The 22,170-nt window shown below is 39.1% G+C and overlaps 1 protein-coding gene across 3 annotated transcripts in view; it reads left to right on the top strand.

The window, feature by feature from the left end:
* The window catches only part of KCNMB4 (potassium calcium-activated channel subfamily M regulatory beta subunit 4), a 57,576-nt gene extending 41,592 nt beyond the window's left edge, over positions 1 to 15,984 (top strand). For 2 of the 3 annotated variants that reach the window (XM_066257659.1, XM_066257662.1), the window contains one exon: positions 12,640 to 15,984. In XM_066257659.1, the coding sequence (XP_066113756.1) occupies positions 12,640 to 12,808 (169 nt within the window). In that variant the 3' untranslated portion in view covers positions 12,809 to 15,984. Of the gene's footprint in view, positions 1 to 11,279; positions 11,429 to 12,639 lie in introns of all 3 variants that reach the window. The other variant, XM_066257661.1, reaches the window with a different exon arrangement.
* Positions 15,985 to 22,170: the final 6,186 nt, after the last annotated feature.

A 22,170-nucleotide genomic window follows, 5' to 3' on the forward strand; every position in this document is an offset into this window, starting at 1 on the left:
TGCTTTTAAAAAAGTGTGAATATATATAAAGAGTAAATTCACTTGGAAGTATAATTGCTGAGTTAAATGTTATACATATCTAAAATTTTAATAGAAACTAACAAATAATCATTCAAAGAAAGTTATGCCTAACGTATAAAAGTTTCATTTCTCCTACACACTACAGAGCAGAGTATTATCCTTAATTTTTACCAATTTGATAGTAAAAACTGGCATCTTGCTTTTAATTTGATTTTCTTTCATAAATGAATGGAATTGATTATTTTTTCCTATAAGTATTAGCTATTTGGTTTTATTTGCTTATGGGTCTTTGTGGAGTTTTTAGGGGTATACAAAAGGTTTACACTTCTATTATTAGATCATCCATACTCTGGTTTCTTCTCTTCAGATCGCATAAATCGCTCGCCTTTTACTATAATTAGATCATCCATCTTTTCTGAACAGTTTCTTCAATTTCATTACTTAGAAATTAGGGTTGTCAAATTTAGCAAATTAAAATACAAAATTCTGTTAAATTTTAACTTTGCTAAACACTGAGTAGTGTCTTAGTATAAGTAAGTTCAATAGAATATAGGGGATATACTTATATCAAAAATAAAAATTAAAAAGACTTTTCTTTCTCATTTTAAGGTTATTTTTAAAAATTCAGGTGTTCTAGAGCACTCATGGTTGCTTCTTTTTTTTGTTTTACTATTAAGTTTTTGAGCCATCTGGATTTATTTTTCTTTTCTGTGGAAGAATGAGATGGGGAGCTCATGCTTTTTTCTCCAAATGACCACTGTTACCCCAACATAGTTTACTGAATAATCTATTTTTCCCACACTGATTTAAAATGGTATTGGACTGTCACTTTAAAATTGGAACTACAAAACAGGCACACAAAGTGAGAACTACTACTATGAGAATAATCCGTGTCTCAAGTAGAAGAATGTAGATGTTTTCTTTCTCCAGTTTATTTCTGCTTAAACCTTAAATTGAAGACTTCTGGCCAGAAAAACACTTCCATCCTTATAGCAAACGAATCACTTACCTGATAACTCAGAGACTCCACGAATCAAGTTACCCTGAAGAACAAGAATAGTTTCTTAAGAAAAGCTCACAAGAATTGCTGGATCAAACTGTCATCCAGTTTCCAGAACCCTTCAGTTCTCTGCTGAACTCGGCCAGCAGAGAGGCCTGCCCTCCAGCGTCACAGCCCCTGGCACAGGCTCCTCTTCCTGAGCGGCTTGCAGAGGGGGTGGGAGAGGAATGTAAATTTAAGGCAGTTTTTAAGGTCTGATCTTAAAGACTATCTAGATAGTTTAAAAGTTCTCCTTCCATTTTTTTTTCCAAGAGAAGCTCAGCAAATTATTTATACTTTAAAAACCCCGTTTTATGCCAAGCTGACTCTAGGATACAATAGATTCATTGATTTGCTTTCTTTTCTTTCCTTTTTTTTTTTTTTTTAATGACAAAAAGTCATAAGCATCCTCCTGGTTTGCAAGTATTGACAATAACCCCCTTTTTACTAAGCATTCAGGGACATTTTCTCAGGCAGAAATGACCCCTAGTAGCTCCCTGACCTGAGGATTCTTAGAATCAGGTTAGTAAAACAGATGTATAACAAATAAGTGCCATACAGTGTGAATAAAACCTTGAGGATGATTTCTCTAAGCCTCTGCTTTAGAAGACCTGTGTTAAGACAATCACTTGCCTGGGTTGCATCCGTAGAGACACCCATCTTAATCGGTAGGAAAACACTGTCAAGGCCAACCACTGTAATACTTGAAATGACGGCTTGTGAGATAAATTTAGGGGATAATGTCTATTTGACTTCCTACTCAGGGGACAAGCGTTAGAGAACTTTTTTCTTGCTTATCTCTATCTGAGATGCATACCATATAATAAATTTGGAAGGAATCATTTGCTGGTTAAATCTCTTCTCTTTCTTAACATTGCTACCTTTAAGCCTTCCTGTATAGCACTAGAACACTGACCTCAAAGGGCACAGGAGGGCAAGGGGGAAGGAAGACATCGACACCAAAATTTTGGTTTGATCAAAGAAATTTCTAGTGACTTCAGCCTGATCATTTTAGATGGAAAAAGATATTTGGAAAAAGTATGTTATTGCCAACATTTAAAACTCATTTTGTGAATTGTGAGCCCCAAATTTATAATGATAATTATCATTACCACCCTTATTGAATAGTGTATACTCACTTTTAGGCAGCCATCTGTCTAAGCACCTGGCATGCAGTATCTCATTTACTCCTCAGAAAAACCTAGGAAGGTAGATATTATTATCCCCATTTTACAGATGAAAAAGTTAAGACTTGGAGGGATTAAGATTTTTTTTTATATAAATAAATTTTTATTAATTTTAATGGGGTGACATCAAGGTTTTTTAAAATATATAGATATAATGTATTATAGTTAAAAAGTTGTAAAGCCCATATTCGAACTTAGGTTAGTCTAACTCAAGTTCATGGTCTGAAATACTGTTCTACACTTACAAGGCTACTTAGAACTTTCCATCAGGGTGAATCTAAAGTATAATCTTTTTATTTTTTTTTTTATTTTTTTTTTTATTATTTATTCATTTTAGAGAGGAGAGGGGGAGACAGAGAGGGAGGGAGAGAGAGAGAGAGAGAGAGAGAGAGAGAGAGAGAGAAGGGGGAGGAGCTGGAAGCATCAACTCCCATATGTGCCTTGACCAGGCAAGCCCAGGGTTTCAAACCGGCGACCTCAGCATTTCCAGGTCAACGCTTTATCCACTGCGCCACCACAGGTCAGGCTAAAGTATAATCTTTTTTATTTATAATTAATTCAACCTTTTATTCCTCCAAAATAAGACAGCTGCCAGTTTGCTATATATCCTGCCAAAGTTGAATGCAAACTTTTCTCTCCGGAGACAGCAGACTGGGGGCTTAATTTCCTCCATGAAGAATAGGCAGGCTTGAGGAAGAAATGTTATACAATTAAACATTACTACTCTTGGAGAAAATACTTAAGAAAATATAAGGATGTTTATAACATTTATAGATCCATAGTCAGTCTTTCTTCATTTATCGATAAGAACCATCTGTAGAGGAAAGACATGATCTTGATTCAATACATCCCAAGATTTTAAAAAGCCCTTATCACAATGTCATTGCTGGACTGGAGTGGGCAAAACAGGGCTCATGATAGAGCAAATCACCATAAAATATACTGCAAAGGATCTCTGTTCTGGTCCCTATATTTGTACTGTACTTTATGTACTGTAATTTATAACAGAACTCGATACAGCTTCTAGATCAGCTGTTCAAATGCCTTTCTGTGGTCACCTATGAAGGTATGCATGCTCTTCTCTTGGCAAGGTCTTAGGATTGCTTCAAACAGCAATTAACACATTGGCTAATTACTGCCAATAAGGATTGCTTAATTATGCCAAAATCAAATTAATGTTATTATCAGCCAAACTTCAACATCTTTTGGTAGAAAAAGAAAAGCTTTTGAAATCTTTTAAAAATCATGACTCGGTAGATCAGGTCAGATATTTCCATGAGGTATATTTTAATTCCGTTTCCTTTCAAAAAGCCCATAGCATGAGTCTTGCTAAAAGTCAAAACATTTCATAATGCTACATTAAGGTTTTGTAGGTTAGATATCAATGATTAGCAATTTCTGCCTGACCGTCTTCTAGGATGTGTCTGTCGGCTCTCACCTGTGGCCTTTCAACTGAAATGTCTTTAAACTTTTGAGACTTTTATAAAAAACTTTCCAAGGTTGTCTGAAACCCAGCTCCAAGTAGAGTTATCCAGGAATGAATGTATGTCAGGGTTCTTTGGTTTTCATTATAAAATATCATTTTGTTATTTCCATGTCTGGAATTAAACGGATAGAACACTCCTTTCAACCAGTAATATAGGGTCCCTCCCTGGCCCCCCACCCTGGTGATTTCAGTCTAGAACGGTTGCTCTTCAGTTATTGTCAAAAGACATTTTTCGTATTTAAAAATTCCTAAATCAATTATTCCCAGATGTGAGTAATAGCGTCACCTGGGAAGCTGTTGAAACCCTTGGTCTGATTCAGGAGATCTGAGATCTTGGAATCAATATCGTAAAAACTCCTCAAATGATTTCTATAGCCTGGTTTGTAAAACTGCTCTTACGGGCCTTTTAAATGTGTTGTACAGATTACTTTATGGGAAAATACACACACTCTAATTTATTGAGTTTAGCCTTAGCAAAAAGTATGGTCTGATGAATTCTCAGGCTTTTTTCTTTTTTTTTCAATAGAATGGAAGCTGAGTAAATCGCCTCTGTTCTTTCTCGCCTTGGTGCTGGAACATTCAGGAGTTCCACTTATGCTTAAGGCAGGAGCTTCCCCAAGCCTGAGATCTCTACTTTTTTATAATCCTAATTAAATTGTACTTGCCCTTAACTGTCAGTTTAAGGATTGATTTTTATTATATTTAAGGCTTTTGTTTTTATTGTTATCTATTTCAGTTTCTTTTTAGAAGTAGGTCATGTTATAAATAATAAACAGAGTTAGAGCAGGAATAGATAGCACATATTCAAAAGCTTTGGATGATGAAACTGTTACATTTTTATTACATTATTATATTACAATTTTATTACATTACATTTGGCTATGCTTCCATACCAGAGACCTGGCATATTGGACTGACATTATGCCTGCAGATTAATTTTATGATTGTGATAATGATGAAGCATTTGTAGACTTTAAAACAAGATGTTATAAAAATGCATACGTGCAAATTCCTATAATGGTGTAGTATATTATTTCTCATAGAAATGTAGGTAAAACTTGACAACTAAACATGTTTCCAAGGTTTATTGTACACCTGACTTGTACAATAATTGATATATGCTTATTTTAAGAAGGGTTTAATGTGTGCTCTAAAGGTTAGTAGAAGATAAATAAAAAGCGGGAAGAAAATAAGACAAAGCATGAGGGGTCTTTTGGCACAAAACAGTCGTGTAGTCTGGCTAAAGATGGGCCAACATTTTAACTTTCTAGCAGCCTACATGGAAAGGAAAATTCTCTGCTCAGATAAGACAAAAGTGCTTTGATAATAAATCAGAAGGGTTTCCACTTTAATAGCGCCTCATGGAGAGATACTTTGAAATAGATTATCTTGTCTCTTGATTGGTATTGTTACCATTATGTGATATTAGTAAGTTATAATGCAATTCAGATTTTTACATGAACTGCTTAAGTTTAAGAAATTTTCTAGCCCATGAAAAAAAGAGGTCACCATTTTCTCTCCCTGATATCCAATAGAATAGGGACTGTGGGATGGAAGAAATTTCATTTGGTGAGACAAAGTCAAAAAGAATATATTTCTTTTTTTTTCCCCTTCACAGAGACAGAGAAAGAGTCAGAAAGAGGGATCGACAGGGACATACAGACAGGAACAGAGAGATGAGAAGCATCAATCATCAGCTTTTCGTTGCACATTGCGACACCTTAGTTATTTATTGATTGCTTTCTCATATGTGCCCTGACCACGGGCCTTCAGCAGACCAAGTAACCCCTTGCTCGAGCCAGCGACCCTGGGCCCAAGCCGGTGAACCTTTGCTCAATCCAGATTAGCCCGCACTCAAGCTGGCGACCTCAGGGTCTTGAACCTGGGTCCTCGGCATCCCAGTCCAACGCTCTATCCACTGCGCCACCGCCTGGTCAGAAATATAATTCTTAACAACTGTTTTCTTATATTTATAATTAACTGTTGAAGTAACATGATTAATAACATATCAATTTTAGATGTACGACCTTATAATTTGATATCTGTATAATACCATAGTGTGTGCTCACCACCCAAATCTAGTTTTTTCTATTATCCAATTTGCCCTCCAACCACCACCTTCCCCTTCGGTAACTACCATTCTGTTGTCTGTATCTATGAGCTACATTTTTTATCTTGAGGATGATATACACCAAATCTTTGTCCTTTTATCCACATAACTAGATCTGCTGCTAGCCTATGGGGTGCCTTTTTGTTAAATAGGATTTAGTATCAGGGTCTGAATTTCCACCCTCTGCCCTTCCTCCAAGGCCCCCTCCTCCTCTCCTGTCTCATCTCAGGGCACCTTTATGCCATTCACATTCTGCTCAAAAGTATGTGGAGGCCATGACAGTGACCTGGGCACAAGAAGCTTTAGGCAATTTTAGAAATAGCAAGCTAAGTAGCTTCGTGTTTCACACCGCAAAAACTATTAAAACTTTACCTAGAGCTTCTTAAACTTTATCATGTATTAGATAGAATCACTCAAGAGCTTCTCAAAAATGCAGATGACTGGACCTCACAACCTTAAATTCTGAGCTTCTCCACCAGAGTTAAACCCAGGAAGATGAATTTCAACAAACAGCAGAGGTGGTCTAAATTTGAAAGAAAAGGCCAGCTGAGGGGTAAATAGAGCAAGTTTAAAAGTTATTCAGTTATAGCTTCAAATCAGTATTTGTGTCGTTATTTTAAGATGTATTATTTTGGGCAAACTAATCTTTCTTTGCCTCTTTTTCTTTGACTGTAAAATGACAATTAAAAAGTCTTCTAGCACCAAGTTATTTTAAGGAACCAATGAGATTAAATGCCTTAACCAGAGCACCTGCAGGAAACACTTAAATGCTAATGATTAATATCACAATATAGTTTCTTTTTTCCTCCCTCCCTCCCTTCCTTCCTTCCTTCCTTCCTTCCTTCCTTCCTTCCTTCCTTCCTTCCTTCCTTCCTTCCTTCCTTCCTTCCTTCCTTCCTTCCTTCTTTTCTTCCTTTCAAGAGACAGAGACAAACAGACAGGAAGGGAGAGAGATGAAACCCCCCAAACCATAGTTGCATCACCTTAGTTGTTCATTGATTGCTTCCCCATATGTGCCTTAATGGGGAGGGCACAAGCCAACTGAGCCAGTGACCTTGGGCTCAAGCCAGCGACCATGGGGTCATGTCTATGATCGCACACTCAAGCCAGCGATCTCGCACTCAACCTGGTGAGCCCACGCTCAGGCTGGTGACCTCAGGGTTTCAAACCTAGGTCCTCAGTGTCCCAGGCTGACACTCTATCCACTGCACCACTACCTGGTCAGGCACAATATAGTTTCAAAGCTTGACTTGGGGGTAGGGCCCACCCTTACAAAAGTATTTCTAAGGGTGTCTGTAGCACTTTCCTTTGTGTAATGATATTTGTACCCCCCCCCAATCAGGAGTAAAAAGTACTTTCCATTAGTATTTTTCCACACCCCAAAAGAAATCCCTTGCTTACTTTTTTGAAACACTCAGATACAGAGTGCTCCTTTTTTTGGCTTATTGCCTTTATCCCCATCACCATCCTGATTTCACACCACATTCAGATCAGGCTATTTATCCAGTTTGCCAAGTGCCAAAAGGAATGATTTAATTTTTTTAAAAGTTCCACTAAAGTTCCTCTTTAGTCCCACTATCATTAAATTATGGAAAACTGAATTCTCAGCCCAAACCCCTTTGCAAATAACTTTTGCTAACCCCTCTGAAAGCTGCCTGATAAAATTGGAGAAAAAGAGATATGGGAATGCCTTCAATTAAAGCATTAAAGGCCTAGTTTGAATGAGCCAGACTTTAATAATGATGTCACAAGGATCAATTTAGAGATAACTAAAGATGAACTTAAGCATTACTGTGCAGAGAAATAAGTTTCTTTTTTTTTTTTAATTTTCTGTAGAAGAGGAAAAACTGTTTTTCCTCTATTGGTTTTAGGTTCATTGGCTGGGGCACTGTAAATTAGCAAGACAAAGACAGATGACCAAGAGAAAATCAGGAATTCAGAAAAAAGAGTAAATTCTGCAAGCTGGAATGTTTTTTGCTCAGCTGCCACAAGGACTCTGCATTCACTCAGTACAAACTTTAATTGAAATAATATGAAATAAAACATCCATTGAAATAAATAAAAAAATAAAATCTCACTTTTTATATAAAATTTGAAATGCTATTATGCACAAAAAAGGGGCGAGAATTGTATCAATTCAATGCCTGTCTGCAAAACTGTTCTTGTTTAATGCCAGCTGATGGCTGCCTTACAGGTAGAAGAGAAGTACTCATTATTCTTTGTGAGTTTTCTGGGCAAATTGTTTGCATGTTTATTATAAGAGCTGTGACGAGGCAGAGCTGTTCAGAAAGCATTTCTCTGTTCAGTGCACTGTCCCTGTGCTCCAAAGGCTGTGATGTTGTTGAGGGCACTTGGACTAATTATTCTGTTTTTTGTTTGTTTGTTTGTTTTTGCTGGAGGAATCACTGCTGCTCTAGTGTAATAGAATATACCCCAACTGGATGAAGTGAAAACACCTTGAAAAATATAAACAAACCTCTTGTATGAAAGCTAAATTTGCAGGCTCTTTCTCTAATGATCAAGGATGAGAGATCATGGCTGTGGAACGTGTTTTCTCTTCATTTCCTCTGAGACCAATACTGCAACTGAAAATAGAGCCCTGCATTGATAAGATAGAAATAGATGGCTAAGACTTTGCAAAACTTGTCAAGGACGTGGTCCCTGGTTTAAAACGATGGCTAATCCAACCCAGAAGCATGGGAAAATATATAAATTCAATCACATATTTGTTCATTACAAAAAAACCTTCATAGAGTGAAACTGGGTCAACTTGAATGCCATACCATAGGTTTTTCGAACTAAATTCAAACAGTGGCTGTAGCTGACTTTTTGTGTATGTGCACGTTAAGAAAATTTGGGCCCCACTTGCGTGCTGAGGTCTAGTTTGTTTGAGAATGTCAGTCCTTAAGTAATTTTTAGACTGATTTGAGCCACCTTGACCAGCAGACATTAAAGGTTGAGTGAGAAAATTAAGAAAAGCAATAGCATAAGATATTGCAACACTTTTGATATTTTATCACATGTAAATTACATGATAAGTAATAAATAAATTTGCACCAATGACTTGATTCAAGACCTCAGAACTTTTTGTAATGAATTTGAAGTAGAGTGAAGTCTTCATTTTTTTTAAATTGAATTTATTGGGGTGACATTGGTTAATAAAACCATTCAGGGCCCTGGCTGGTTGGCTCAGCGGTAGAGCGTCGGCCTGGCGTGCGGGGGACCCGGGTTCGATTGCCGACCAGGGCACATAGGAGAAGTGCCCATTTGCTTCTCCACCCCCTCCCTCCTTCCTCTCTGTCTCTCTCTTCCCCTCCCGCAGCCAGGGCTCCATTGGAGCAAAGATGGCCCCGGCGCTGGGGATGGCTCCTTGGCTGCTGCCCCAGGCGCTAGAGTGGCTCTGGTCGCGGCAGAGCGACGCCCCAGAGGGGCAGAGCATCGCCCCCTGGTGGGCAGAGCATCGCCCCTGGTGGGCGTGCCGGGTGGATCCCGGTCGGGCACATGTGGGAATCTGTCTGACTGTCTCTCCCCGTTTCCAGCTTCAGAAAAATACAAAACAAAACAAAACAAAACAAAAAAAACCCCAAACCATTCAGGTTTCAAGTGTATGACTATAACACATCATCTGCACATTGCAGTGACCATGGGCTCACCACTCAAAGTCAAGTCTCTTCCTACCACCATTTACCGCCCCTGTGTTCTTTTCTGCCTCTCATCCCCCCTTTCCCTGTGGCATCCCCATACTGTTGTCTGTGTCCAGTTTTATTTTGTTTTGTTATGTTTTCTGCATAGTCCTTTCACCTTTTTCACTCAGCTCTGCAATACCCTCCACCCCCAACAGCTGTCAGTCTGTTCTCTGTATCGATGAGTCTATTTTATTTTGTTTGTTAGTTTATTTTGTTCATTAGATTTCACATGTAAGTGAAATTATGTGGTATTTTTCTTTTCCTAATTGGCTTATTTCACTTAGCATAATACTGTCCAAGTCCATTCATGCTGTTGCCTAAGGTAAGATTACCTACTTATTTAGGGCTGAGTAGTATTCCACTGTGTAAAATATACCACAGTATTTTTATCCACTCATCTACTAATGGGCATTTGGGCTGCTTCCAAATTTGGCTATTGTATGTAACACTACCAAAAACATAGGGGTGCATATAGTCTTTTGAATCAGTGTTTTGAGTTTCTGAAAGTATATTCCCAGAAGTGGAATCGCTAGATCATAAGACAGTTTCATTTATAATTTTTTGAGGAAACTCCATACTGTTTTCCATAATAGCTGCACCAATCTGCATTCCCACCAACAGTCAGTGCACAAGGGTTTCCTTATCTCCACATCCTCCCCAACATATGTTGTTTGTGGATTTATTGATGATAGCCATTCTGACAACTGTGAGGTAATATCTCATTCAAGTTTTAATTTGCATCTCTCTGATGATTAATGGCATTGGCATCTTTTTATCTGTCTATTGGCCATCTGTATGTCCTCTTTGGAGAAGTGTCTATTTAGGTCCTTTGCCCATTTTTAAAAAAATAATTTTTTTATTTATTAATTTTTAGAGAGGAGAGAGAGAGAGGGAGAGAGAGAGAGAGAGAGGGAGAGAGAGGAGAGAGAGACAGAGAGAGAGAAGGGGAGAGGAGCTGGAAGCATCAACTCCCATATGTGCCTTGACCGGGCAAGCCCAGGGTTTCAAACCGGCGACCTCAGCATTTCCAGGTCGACGCTTTATCCACTGCGCCACCACAGGTCAGGCTCTTTGCCCATTTTTTAATTGGGTTGTTTGTTTCCTTGGTGTTGAGTTTTATAGGTTCTTTATGAATTGTGGATATTAACCCCTTATCAGATGTATCATTGGTGAATATGTTCTCCTGTTCAGTGTGTTGTCTTTATTTTGTTGATGGTTTCCTTTGCTGTGCAAAAACTTTTTAGTTTAATATAGTCAGATTTGTTTCTTTTTTCTTTTCCATTGCTTGAGGGAATATATCACTATATTTGCTATAAGAAATGTCTGAAATTTTACTGCCTATGTTTTCTTTCAGGATTTTTCTGGTTTCATGACTTACATTTAAGTCTCTGATCCACTCTGCGTTTATTATTATGTATGGTGTAAGGAGGTGATCTAGTTTATATTTTTTGCACATATCTGTTCAATTTTCCCAACACCACTTACTGAATAGACTGTCTTAATTTCATTATATGTTCTTGCCTACTTTGTCAAATATCAACTGACCATAAAAATATGGGTTTATTTCTGGGCTCTCTATTCTGTTCCATTGATCTATTTGTCTGTTTTTATGCCAGGACCATGCTTTTTTGATTACTACAGCCTGGTAGTATAGTTTGATATCTGGTACATTGGTACCTTAGGATACAAACAGATCAACATACAAATTTTTTAAGATACGAGCTTCTAATTGGTCTGTATTTTGTTTGAGATCTGAGCGAAATTTAAAGATACGAGTCGTGATTTGGGAAGCTACCGCTAGTTGGCGCATTGGCACACGGGTCCAGTATCGGCAGTTTGATACACGAGTTGACTGACTTATGAGCTCGGTTACAGAAAGAATTAAATTCATATCTCAAGGTACCACTTTGTATTGTGATACTTTCAACTTTGTTCTTTCTCAAGATTGCTGAGGCTATTCACATTCTTCTTTGGTTCCCTATAACTTTTTGGAATATTTGTTCTCGATCTGTGAAATATGCCATTGGTATTTTAATAGGAGTTGCATCAAATCTATATAGATTGCTTTGGGTAGTATGGACAATTTAAAAAAGGGTGGTATCACTAGCAGTTGGAGGTCTAGGTTAGTGCACTCCTCAGGCTGATGCTATAAAAATAGGAGTGCTCGACCTTGGGACATGGCACCTGAGGACAGTGTGGGAAAGTGATTCAGCACAGGGACCTCAGTGGCCAACCCTCTAGATCTCTCCTTGGGGCCACACCACCGAGATATTCTCTTTATGACTCACTTATGCCCTGAGTTGCATTCCCTCTAACAGAGCCTCAGCTGAGTATCTGAGAGCAAGATCCTATGCACTGACCCTGTAAGAGAGCCCCTGGAGCCTGACCTGTGGTGGCGCAGTGGATAAAGCATTGACCTGGAAATGCTGAGGTTGCCGGTTCGAAACCCTGGGCTTGCCTGGTCAAGGCACATATGGGAGTTGATGCTTCCAGCACCTCCCCTCTTCTCTCTCTGTCTCTCCTCTCTCTCTCTCTCTCTCTCTCTCTGCCTCTCCCTCTCCTCTCTAAAATGAATAAATAAAAAAAAAGAGAGCCCCTGGAATTTTAGCAGACTCCTTCTTCTTCTGGGGGGACAGAGCTGATTTTCACTGTCAGATGCTATGCAAGCTCCTCTTTTTGGCTCTGGTGCTCTGGGTTGGGGATCCTGGAATGGGATTGAGACCTCATGCTCTTTAATGGGGACTTTTTGCAGCCAAGATATCCTTCTGGCTTCTCAGCCTCCACACGTGGGTGCTCATCTCCTCATCTCCACCCTTCTTGCCAGTTTCTATGTGGTTTCTTCTTTAAATCCTTGGTTATAATACTCCTGTTTCAGTTGGTTATTCATATTGATTGCTCTATACTTTGGCTGTAAATCTGGTTCGGCACTGGGAGGTGAGTGTAGCTTCCACCTACTCTGCAGCCATCTTGAAATCTCCAAGTCTTCACTTTTGATGATGGTTATCTCCTTTGAGCCAGAAAGTAAGTTGGATACCAGATTGTAAAGAGTTTTCAATGCGATGTCAATGCAGTTGACCACTCTTTCTTTCCTATTTTCCACTGTCTTACAGACCAGATGATGTGCTCCTGCATCGCACACATGATGAGATTGTCCTCCTGCATTGCTTCCTCTGGCCCCTGGTGACATTTGTGGTGGGCGTTCTCATTGTAGTCCTGACCATCTGTGCCAAGAGCCTGGCTGTCAAGGCGGAGGCCATGAAGAAGCGCAAGTTCTCTTAGAGGGAAGTAGACACGTGGAAAGCAAAGCACAGAAGCTGCACCCATTGGCACACATCTACCTGCAGAACTTGTTCCCAGCTCAGGAGATGGAAGGGGCTATGAGAGGTCTCTCAGAGGCTTCTCCCTCAATGGCAGAAGCAACAGGCACAACTGGACAACTTGGAAGCTCATAGATTGTATTCTATGTGTCATAGCGATGGCTAAAGGGTCAAGTTCTTAGCGGTATGGAGTAAGTTTCAGAAAATCTAATAAAATGTTAATTTTCTTTGGAAAGTAACAATATATAATTTTACAGTGTAGTATACAAATCATTATGATTCATGGTATTTAAAAATATTAAAAGAGAGTGGTCTGTGTTCTTTTCTATTTCCTTTTTCATCCTTAAAACATCAGGGTTCAAAATAAAGTCTTCTGGGTTTTATTTGATTCACTTAGACTAAACTTTGACTTGTTAATGAAGATTCCTATGTAAATCTTGGCCTCTCTATATAGTCCCCAGTTTGCATTATTAAAGAGTATTATTGGAGGCCTGCTTGAAAAAGGAACACTGTGCTGTTAACTGAGTAGTTAACAGTGCATCTCCAGTCACTTACATGACTCTTCAACCAGGGATGCTCAAACACTGGGAAAACATAGACTTCAACACTTGCCTTTGCCTATCCACTATTTTTCTCCAGATTATTTCTTAAGAGAAGAACATGATTCTGAGCAAGGCCTGTCCTAGCTCTAAGAGCACTGCACTCCCTTATTCATCTGTTCGTGTTTGTTTTGGATGGATTTTGTCCTTGTGCGATAGAATGTACATAGTGTGAAGGACACCTTTCAGCTTAGTCAAAGGCTGTTTTCATTGCTTTTTCTTTTTTTTTTATGTAAGAAGAAATATTCAAGCTCCATTCAAACATTTTGATTTGATTTTTTTTGTCCTTGCCTTGATGTTACCAATATTAAACCAAGAATATTGCTGATGTTGTTAAGTTTGCTTGGACAAACCTGGAGACACAACCCAGCTCACATCACAGCTGAGCTTACTGTGCCTTTATCAAAAGTTTATTGAGGAGACTAGACCTCTTTACATCTGTTCATAAACTCAAATTACAAATCTCAATCACAGGTCTCAGTGAATATCAAACCTACACTATTTATTTACTAGCTAGAATCAAATCTTTGTTTAGATGAGATGTACATTTTTAGTGGAGGAACAACTGACAATATAATTTATTTTTTCTTTCTTTAAATACTCTTAAAATATACTTCTAGTAGAACAAAGGCATATTAGAATTTAAGGACAAGCTCCTTAGTTATTTGCTCAGCATCCTAAGAAAGATGTATATTAGTGGAACGATGACTTTCTAACCACTGTTTCCTTAATTTTAGAATGCAAGTAATTGAGACAGCCATAGTCTTTAGCAGAAGGGTGCTGGATGAATATGATAATTTTTATCTAATTCAAGTATTACACTGTGAAAGAGCCCTTGAACACAACATTGATGACATCCTCTGAGGCAGCTCCAGTGCCTTGACTTCAGGCCCACTTTTCTGTGGCAGCATCCTTGTTGTCTTAGCAACACAGTGAACAATTCTGAAGCAGAGTCACACGAAAATGAGAATCAGAAAATCATCATCTTTGCATCACATTGTGAATAAAGTAGATGAAGTCTACTTTATTCATTTTGTCTTAATCCAACAAATTAGAGAAAGTAGACAAAAATAGCACATGAACATACACTGTTAGAAAAAGGGGAAAGAAATAATATATATATATATGTCAATCTGAGTTTTCATTTACAAGTTTGATACTCATATATTTATATTAACTAAATGCCTGTATTTAGACCCAATGAGTATAAATGACTGTATTCTGTAGGTTGAGTTTTGGAAAAGAGGAGAATCACACATGAAATCACATGTAATTGTAGGGTCTTGTTTGCTACGACCAGTTAAATTTGAGTCTTTATTTATACTTGTCTAATTAAAGATAAACCCTAAAGAAAGAAGGAGAGGGCATTTTAAAGGTCATAAAAGGTAAAAAAGTTTAACTTCTTAATATTTATTTATTTTTGTATGAGCAAAAAAAGATACTCTAATTTTCTCCTTTTTTTTTTTTTGTATAAATGAAAAAAGAGTCTAAGATTCCAAAATATGTTCTCTCACACAAGATGGACATTTATTTCTTCCTCCCATAATTATCCAGAGATAATTGAGAAGTGTAGGGCAGCTCTGTTTCACAAAGTGATCAAGGGACTCAGGATTCATCTCCCTGTTCTCATTACCAAGGGTAATGGTCAAGCTGGCTCAAAGAAGCACATCCACTGTGCAGCCTATAAAAAGAGAGGAAGTTGGGAGCAAGGTATTTCCTGTAAAGGGAGTATTAGCCATCACTTTTCTCAGTCCATAACTACTTATTACATAGCTATAACTAGCTTCAAGGATGACTGAGATCTGTACAGCTGGATGAACATGTGTCCGACTAATAACTCCAGGGTAAAGCTTCTATTACTAAAAGGAAAGCGGGAGGTATAAAAACTAGACCAATAGGAAAGAATGACGGATAGCCCATGTCAATGTGAAAATCTGTGCAGGGCTGACAACGATCTTTACTGTGGCAAGAAACAAGGTACTTGGTAGACTCTGAATCTGCTGTCTGGGAGAAACTCTCTGGTCCATTGTTTGCTGTGGCCCCTGGTTTGACTGCTAGGAAATGCTTGCTCATCAGGCTCATAGCAACACCTGAATCTTGGGGAAGGCGGGGCATCATAGCTGTTGCCAGGCCCTGCCTGCTCGTGCAGATTTGTAGAGCTAGATTTCCTTAGGAATTGAACAAACATAGGCTATTTATAGTCAGGATTATAGTTCACTTGGCTGTGATAAAGAGGCCAACTCCATATTTGATGTTTGGCTGCTGACAGCTTTCAAGCCTCTTTATTTTCCTCCCCTTTGCTCCTAATCTCATCTGGGCAAACTGATTAGGAGGCTTGGGTGCCTCCCTCTTTGGTGCGGTGGATGAGAAGTTCAAATCACACAAGCTCTGGCCTGCGTGCAGGAATCCTCACCCCAACCTCACACCCTAAGGACAATCCAAGCCAAACCAGCCAACTAATTTTTGGATCTGCCTGGGGACTTGCCCTGCTCTCCCCAGAAAGTCTCAATATGTGAATAATAAACCTTTTCATATCCTCTTGGTGTGTGTGTGTGTGTGGTTATTGGTCTTAAATTAATCTCCAAACCAGATTTTGGATTAGGGGGCCCATCTGAGGGGTGCCCACAACATTGGTGATAAAATTTCACCAACATCAGAGTGGGTGTCTGCTCTACTTGCTTTTGATTAGTTCGTGTGGCAGTGACCACAGCCAAACGGTAGCTACGCCTACAGTTCCTAAACCAGCAATTGCTTGGCTCACTCCGCGTTCCTCAGTTTAAAGGCAGACACCTTGATGCTTCCTGGAGCAGTAAGTTTGAGTGAGAATGCAACCCCCTTTGTCTTACCTCTTCTGCTGAGCTGAATTCCATTGTCTCGCCCAGTAATACTGAATGGAGACACTGGAGAAAGACAGAAAACTAACCTCGTGCTGTTTGGACAAAAGCAGCTAAGCTGCAGGATACACGAGCTGCAGGATACATGTGCAGCTCCTGCAACAAAGCTGTGCTAACTACGTGTGTGTGTGTGTGTGTGTGTATGTGTTTTTTAATTTTTTATTGAATTTACTGGGTGATGTTAGGTAATAAAATTATTAGGTGTTCTTGTAAATGAGTTCTTGTCTCACCTCAACTATTTTTCACAGTATTTTACCAAAAACCAGCAAAGAGTAGCCAATGCATATTATCACTGGTTTTTTCTACCCACTGTCTCCAGGGCTGCAGGCCTGCCCTCCACGTTGTGGCCAGTGACAGTTTTTCCTAATAGTTAGCGCATAACAGGAGTCTCTGGTTTTCCATCCCACATTATCTGTTTCCTCACTGCTGGCTGCCTGGCCATAATGCCAAAGCCAAAGAGTTTAGATGGGTGTTATGACGGGGAAATCATTTACGTTGCCTTTCTCTGAATGGGCTCAGCTGGTGACTCCCAGATCTGTGATCTGCCCTCATCTGTTCCATGATTCAGATAGATATTGCAATAGCTCTGATGCACTCCTAGGTGTCTGTCGCAAGCTTAGTGATGGACAGATAATGCGGTGACAGAATAAATAATGAGACAAAATAGCAGACAACATGGGTGGGAACCATTTACCTGAATTAGATAGTTTGTTCTTCTGAAAAATTACTGAAATATATCAAAGCATTTAACAACCAACCACCTTTGTTGATAGCTCAGCATCCCTGTCCCAAGTACTTCAGCCCAGATACACTGTACTCTTCTCAGGGTCTGTGCACATGTAGTCCTAGCTACAGTGTGGGCCTCTCTTCTCACCGTGTGTGCATATCTGTTTTTTCTTATCCATTAGGTCAGAGCTTATATATTGTCTCTTTCTAGAAGCCTTCCCCAACCATCCTATGTAAGTAGATTCCTCATGTCATTTTCTTCTTCTTTATCCTGCTTCCTTCCTTTGTATTGCTGCTTATATTTATATATTTGTTTGTTTACTTGTCCATAAATACATCTATTTATCTCTCCTATTAGATGATAAGATCTGTGAGGGTAGAACGGTATTGGTGAACTGTTTTTTCACCACTTACACAGTGCCTGACACATTAAGGTGCTAAATATTTATTGAATGGGTAAATGAATGACTGAATGCTTTCCAGATTGTTTATATCCTCTAGGTGTGTTGTTTCCTATATCACTTCCTGTCTTGGGAAAGTACCTTTAAAGCCCAGACTTCTCCCTCCATCCTACCGGCAAAATGAATCACTTCTTCCTCTGCGATCCTATAGTACTTCGTACATACTTCTATCATTTCAAGAATTTAGCATGCATTGTAAGATTTTATAATTTGTCTTATGGTGGTTAATCCATTCTTCCTTACCTCTCTACCTTATGAGACAAGAAACATATCTTATTGGTCTTTTTTTTTACATAATGACAAAGAATAACTAATAAATCCCACCTGACTCTTATTAAGTGCTTTCAGTGTGCATCTAAACCCTTTCTCATATATCTAGAGCATAGTTAACCTTGGTGAAAGTGTAAATTAATAAATTAACAAATATATGTTGCAATTTTGGCCTTAAAAAGTAAATTTATAATAAAGATAGCCTAATATTTTTGTTTAAGTATCATCTGCTGCCTTTTAAACAAGTGGACAGTGAAAAAGTTACTGTATTTGTTATCAAATTACCTCAAAATTTAGCAACTTAAAAGAACAAATGTGTTATACAATTTCTGAAAGTCAGGAATCAGGAAGTGGCTTCACTGTAGTTCTATATTATTCTGAAATTTTGCTTCTTAGATCAGTGCATGGGTTAGGGGTACAGTGGAATAAACATAAGAAGCAGGATGGGAATCACAATAAAAAACTTTTAATAAACTCTTAATAAGAACACAATTGTTCATTTGATGAGCACCTTGGAACAAAAAGTGAGCAAGCCAGTTGTCTGCATTTTTTTGATCGGCATGAGACTCTTCCAAAAGAAGTCACTGGAGAATTTAAGAATAGACTTTACAATAAGTAGATCGCTTTCAAGAGTAGATACTAAATCATATGGGACTGTTGCTCTTTCCTCACTTTTTGTGAATAACCTTAAGTCAGAAACAGGGGATTTAATATGCAAACAAAGACTAAAATTGGACATAGCTCCATTGCTAGATCTTTAACACCTCACGAAAAGTTTTGAAAGAGCCATAGATCCCTAAGACTTAAATTAAATAATGTCCTTATAATAAACTGTTAAAAGCAACAAAGGAAGGCAACTCTTAATAAAGATGCGTGTAGACATTGCTAGCAGAAAGAATACTGGCAAACAATTGTGCTAGTTCACAAACTGAAGGGAAAAAAACAGTGAGTGAACAATCAAGGTGCTCTGAGGAGAAACCATGTACCCACTTCAGCCATTGGCTCTTAAATTCACAAGTAGAAATTTCTTTAAATATTGAATGGCAGCTTTGCAAATGTTTACTGATAGTGAGCACTACAATACCAACCTTAAACCCTGACACTATTGTATCACCTCTCCCCCAGGGTCAACAAACTTTCTGTGGTGAAAGTGTAAATTAATAAATAAACAAATATATGTTGCAATTTTGCTCTACTAATCCTGAAGCAGTTTCTATATCCCAGCCCATAACTTTCACCCTTGGACTTCAACCAGAAACATTCTTTCATTTTTTGTGATACTGCACCTGCTAACTTAATTGGGAGGGATATAATGTGCAAAAGGATCCGCAAGATTTAGTGCTCCTTTGAAGACCTCTCTCTCAATGAGAGTCTTAAGCACTCTCCTATTCAAATGCAGGCTAAGCCTGATCAGGTGGTGGCACAGTGGATGGAGCGTTGGACTGGGACCCAGAGGATCCAGGTTCGAAGCCCCAAGGTCGCTGGCTTGAGCACAGGCTCATCTGGTTTGAACAAGGCTCACCAGCTTGAGCCTAAGGTCGCTGGCTTGAGCAAAGGGTCACTCAGTCTGCTGAAGTCCCCTGGTCAAGGCACATATGAGAAAGCAATCAATGAACAACTAAGGTTCCGCAACAAAGAATTGATGTTTCTCATCCCTCTCCCTTCCTGTCTGTCTGTCCCTCTCTCTGTCTTTCTCTGTCTCTGTCACACACAAAAAAATGCAGGCTAAAATTAATTTCAACTAACTCGCTGATATTCTTGTGTCTAAATCAACCCAAATTAAAGATTTTCATGATGCACCAGACTCCTTATGGACTGAAAATTCTACCTAAATCAGTGAAGTTTTAGGGCTGAATACATCAAGATGCATATTGACATATTCAAACCCTATCCGAGTTGGCACAGTAACTTCTAAAAATAGTAGATAAAGAACTAAAACCAAGAGTTCAAAGCCTAATTTCAAAAAACACAACATCATAACAGTACCAGTCCTTGTACTCTTGTCTTCCTAGTTAAGAACCCCAATGCGTGAGGATGTAGATTTGTTCCAGACCTCAGAGTCATAATGTAGCCATTCGTACCTCTCTCTGATACTAAACCTAAATACTTTTTCATCATGGGGCTCCGTATTCTGGACTCACACATTTGTGCTATGCTTTCTTCAGCAGTTCCCAGGTTAGACTGAGATAGTTAATCCTGCCTGTGCCTTCCTGGGAAAGTCAGCAACATGCCTTGACAGTTATGCTTCAGTCAGTTTCAATGAAGTGCCCTCCTATATTTTTTTCACAAGTCCCGGAAATTATTGACTTGAAGTTTCCCTACAAGTCTGATCTTATCCTTTTTTTTTTTTTTTTTTTTTTTTTGTGGTGACAGAGACAGAGAGAGGGGCAAATAGGGACAGACAGACAGGAAGGTAGAGAAATGAGAAGCATAAATTCTTTGTGACAGCACCTTAGTTGTTCATTGATTGCTTTTTCATATGTGCCTTGACTGGGAGGCTACAGCAGAGTGAGTGACCCCTTGCTCAAGCCAGCGACCTTGGGCTCAAGCTGGTGAGCCTTGCTCAGACCAGGTGAGCCCGCGCTCAAGCCAGCGACCTCGGGGTTTCAAACGTGGGTCCTCTGAATCCAAGTTCGACTCTCTATCTATTGCGCCACCACTTGGTCAGGCTTACCCAATATTTGGATGATCTTTTATTAATTTCTAAAAAGGAGTTGAGCTTTCTCGATTTCATCCATCTTCTTAACAGTTTTAACTCAGAAATGACTTTAAGTTAGAAGTGTTCACTGCAGAAAAACAGCACCAGGTGTTAACCTTGGTTTAGCAACCTCAGTTCTTGAGTTCTGGCTAAGATAAGAATTCAGAGCTAAGACTCAAATACAAGAGAAAGTTTATGTTGAAAGCCACAAAGCTAGAAGTGAGATATAGAAGAAATCCCTTGGAGCTTGGCGGAGGAGGTGGGGAGAGTGCTCTGGGGGAAAGAAGGGGGTGGGGAAAGGTGAAGGCATGTTTCACAGAGAGGGCCAAGCTGGGTCCTCCATCCTGAGGGCTTCGTCTGAGGTCTCAGGAAGGATCTCAATAGACTATTCCTTAGCTTTCCTTGTGCATCTCCTCAGGATTGTGGTCTCCACTGATTGGTCAGTGCCAGGAAGTCAATGCAGCTGGTCCTGATGTCAGCCCTGGCATTGCTCTGCCTGGTTTGCTGCTTTTCTGGGTCTGGAGTTGAAACGCAGCTGAGGCCTAGATGTCATCTCCAGGGGTCAATGCTTGAGGAGTTGTCGTGAAAAGGGCTTGTAGTTTTGCCTGTTTTTAGGCAGCCGGGGATCTTCGCCTTGGTGATCCTTTGTACCTGGTGACCCTCTGCACCTGGCCCCCCAATCCTGCTCTGCTCATACCTATAACTGCTTACTACAGGAGGACTGTTATAATTTTGTCAAAAGAAATTATATCATCTAGGAAAAGATTTACCCTAAGGAGGTAAATCCCTCACTTCAAACAGAGTAAAAGGTCATTAAAAACTATCCAGGCCAGTCACTCAGGTGCTTCAGTCAACTTAAAGGTTACTGCAGGCCGTTAGTTCCCAACCATTCTAAAATTTAACCAAGTTATCAGTAATCAAAACTCTTCCTTGGGGAACTAAATATGAGCTGATATTTTATGATTTAAAATGAGCTTTTAAACATTTTCTTACACTGGGTCAACTTTAGTGTCTTAAAACTTTCTACCTAGTCACACATAAATAATCTGGACAAGTCCTGGGTATTTTGATTCAATTGTCTGATATTTATCAGAGAAAAGCTTCCTACAGCTTTTCTCTTGATTTGTTGGTTAAAGTCCACCTTCTAGTCTCAGAGTAATAGAGACTGCATCTAAATTAGCGAAGGCTACTGCTGACTAGGGTCTCCCTCGGACTTGTGGACCCTCACGATCTGGGTTGCTTACGGAAAAGACACTGTATTTCTTAGCAGGTGGCCTTACCTCTCATGAAATTCTATTACTTTCTCCTTCACACAATTCCTTCTCTGGCAGCAATACTTTTAAGTCTTGCTACTTTTCTTCTTTTACTAGAGGGGTAACTTAGGACTGTTTAACCTCTGTCCAAGAACAGTCCATGCACTGAACAACTCTACGTTACCCAGAATTAACCTTGTTTGCTGATAGGTCATATCTTAAGATGAAAACAGGCAATTATTAGTCTGGGTATATAAAAAAAAAAAATCTCAACTTACTCCCAGAATAATGATCCCTTTACTGAAGCCAGAGTCACCCAGAAGGCAGAACTCACCGTATTCACTGGGACATCTCAACTAGATAGAAGAGAGTTAATACCAATGGTAAGAGGTGGGAAATGTTTTGCAAATAACTAAGGATCAT

The sequence above is a fragment of the Saccopteryx bilineata genome, chromosome 2, assembly GCF_036850765.1.
Source record: "Saccopteryx bilineata isolate mSacBil1 chromosome 2, mSacBil1_pri_phased_curated, whole genome shotgun sequence".
NCBI classification, from domain to species: domain Eukaryota; kingdom Metazoa; phylum Chordata; class Mammalia; order Chiroptera; family Emballonuridae; genus Saccopteryx; species Saccopteryx bilineata.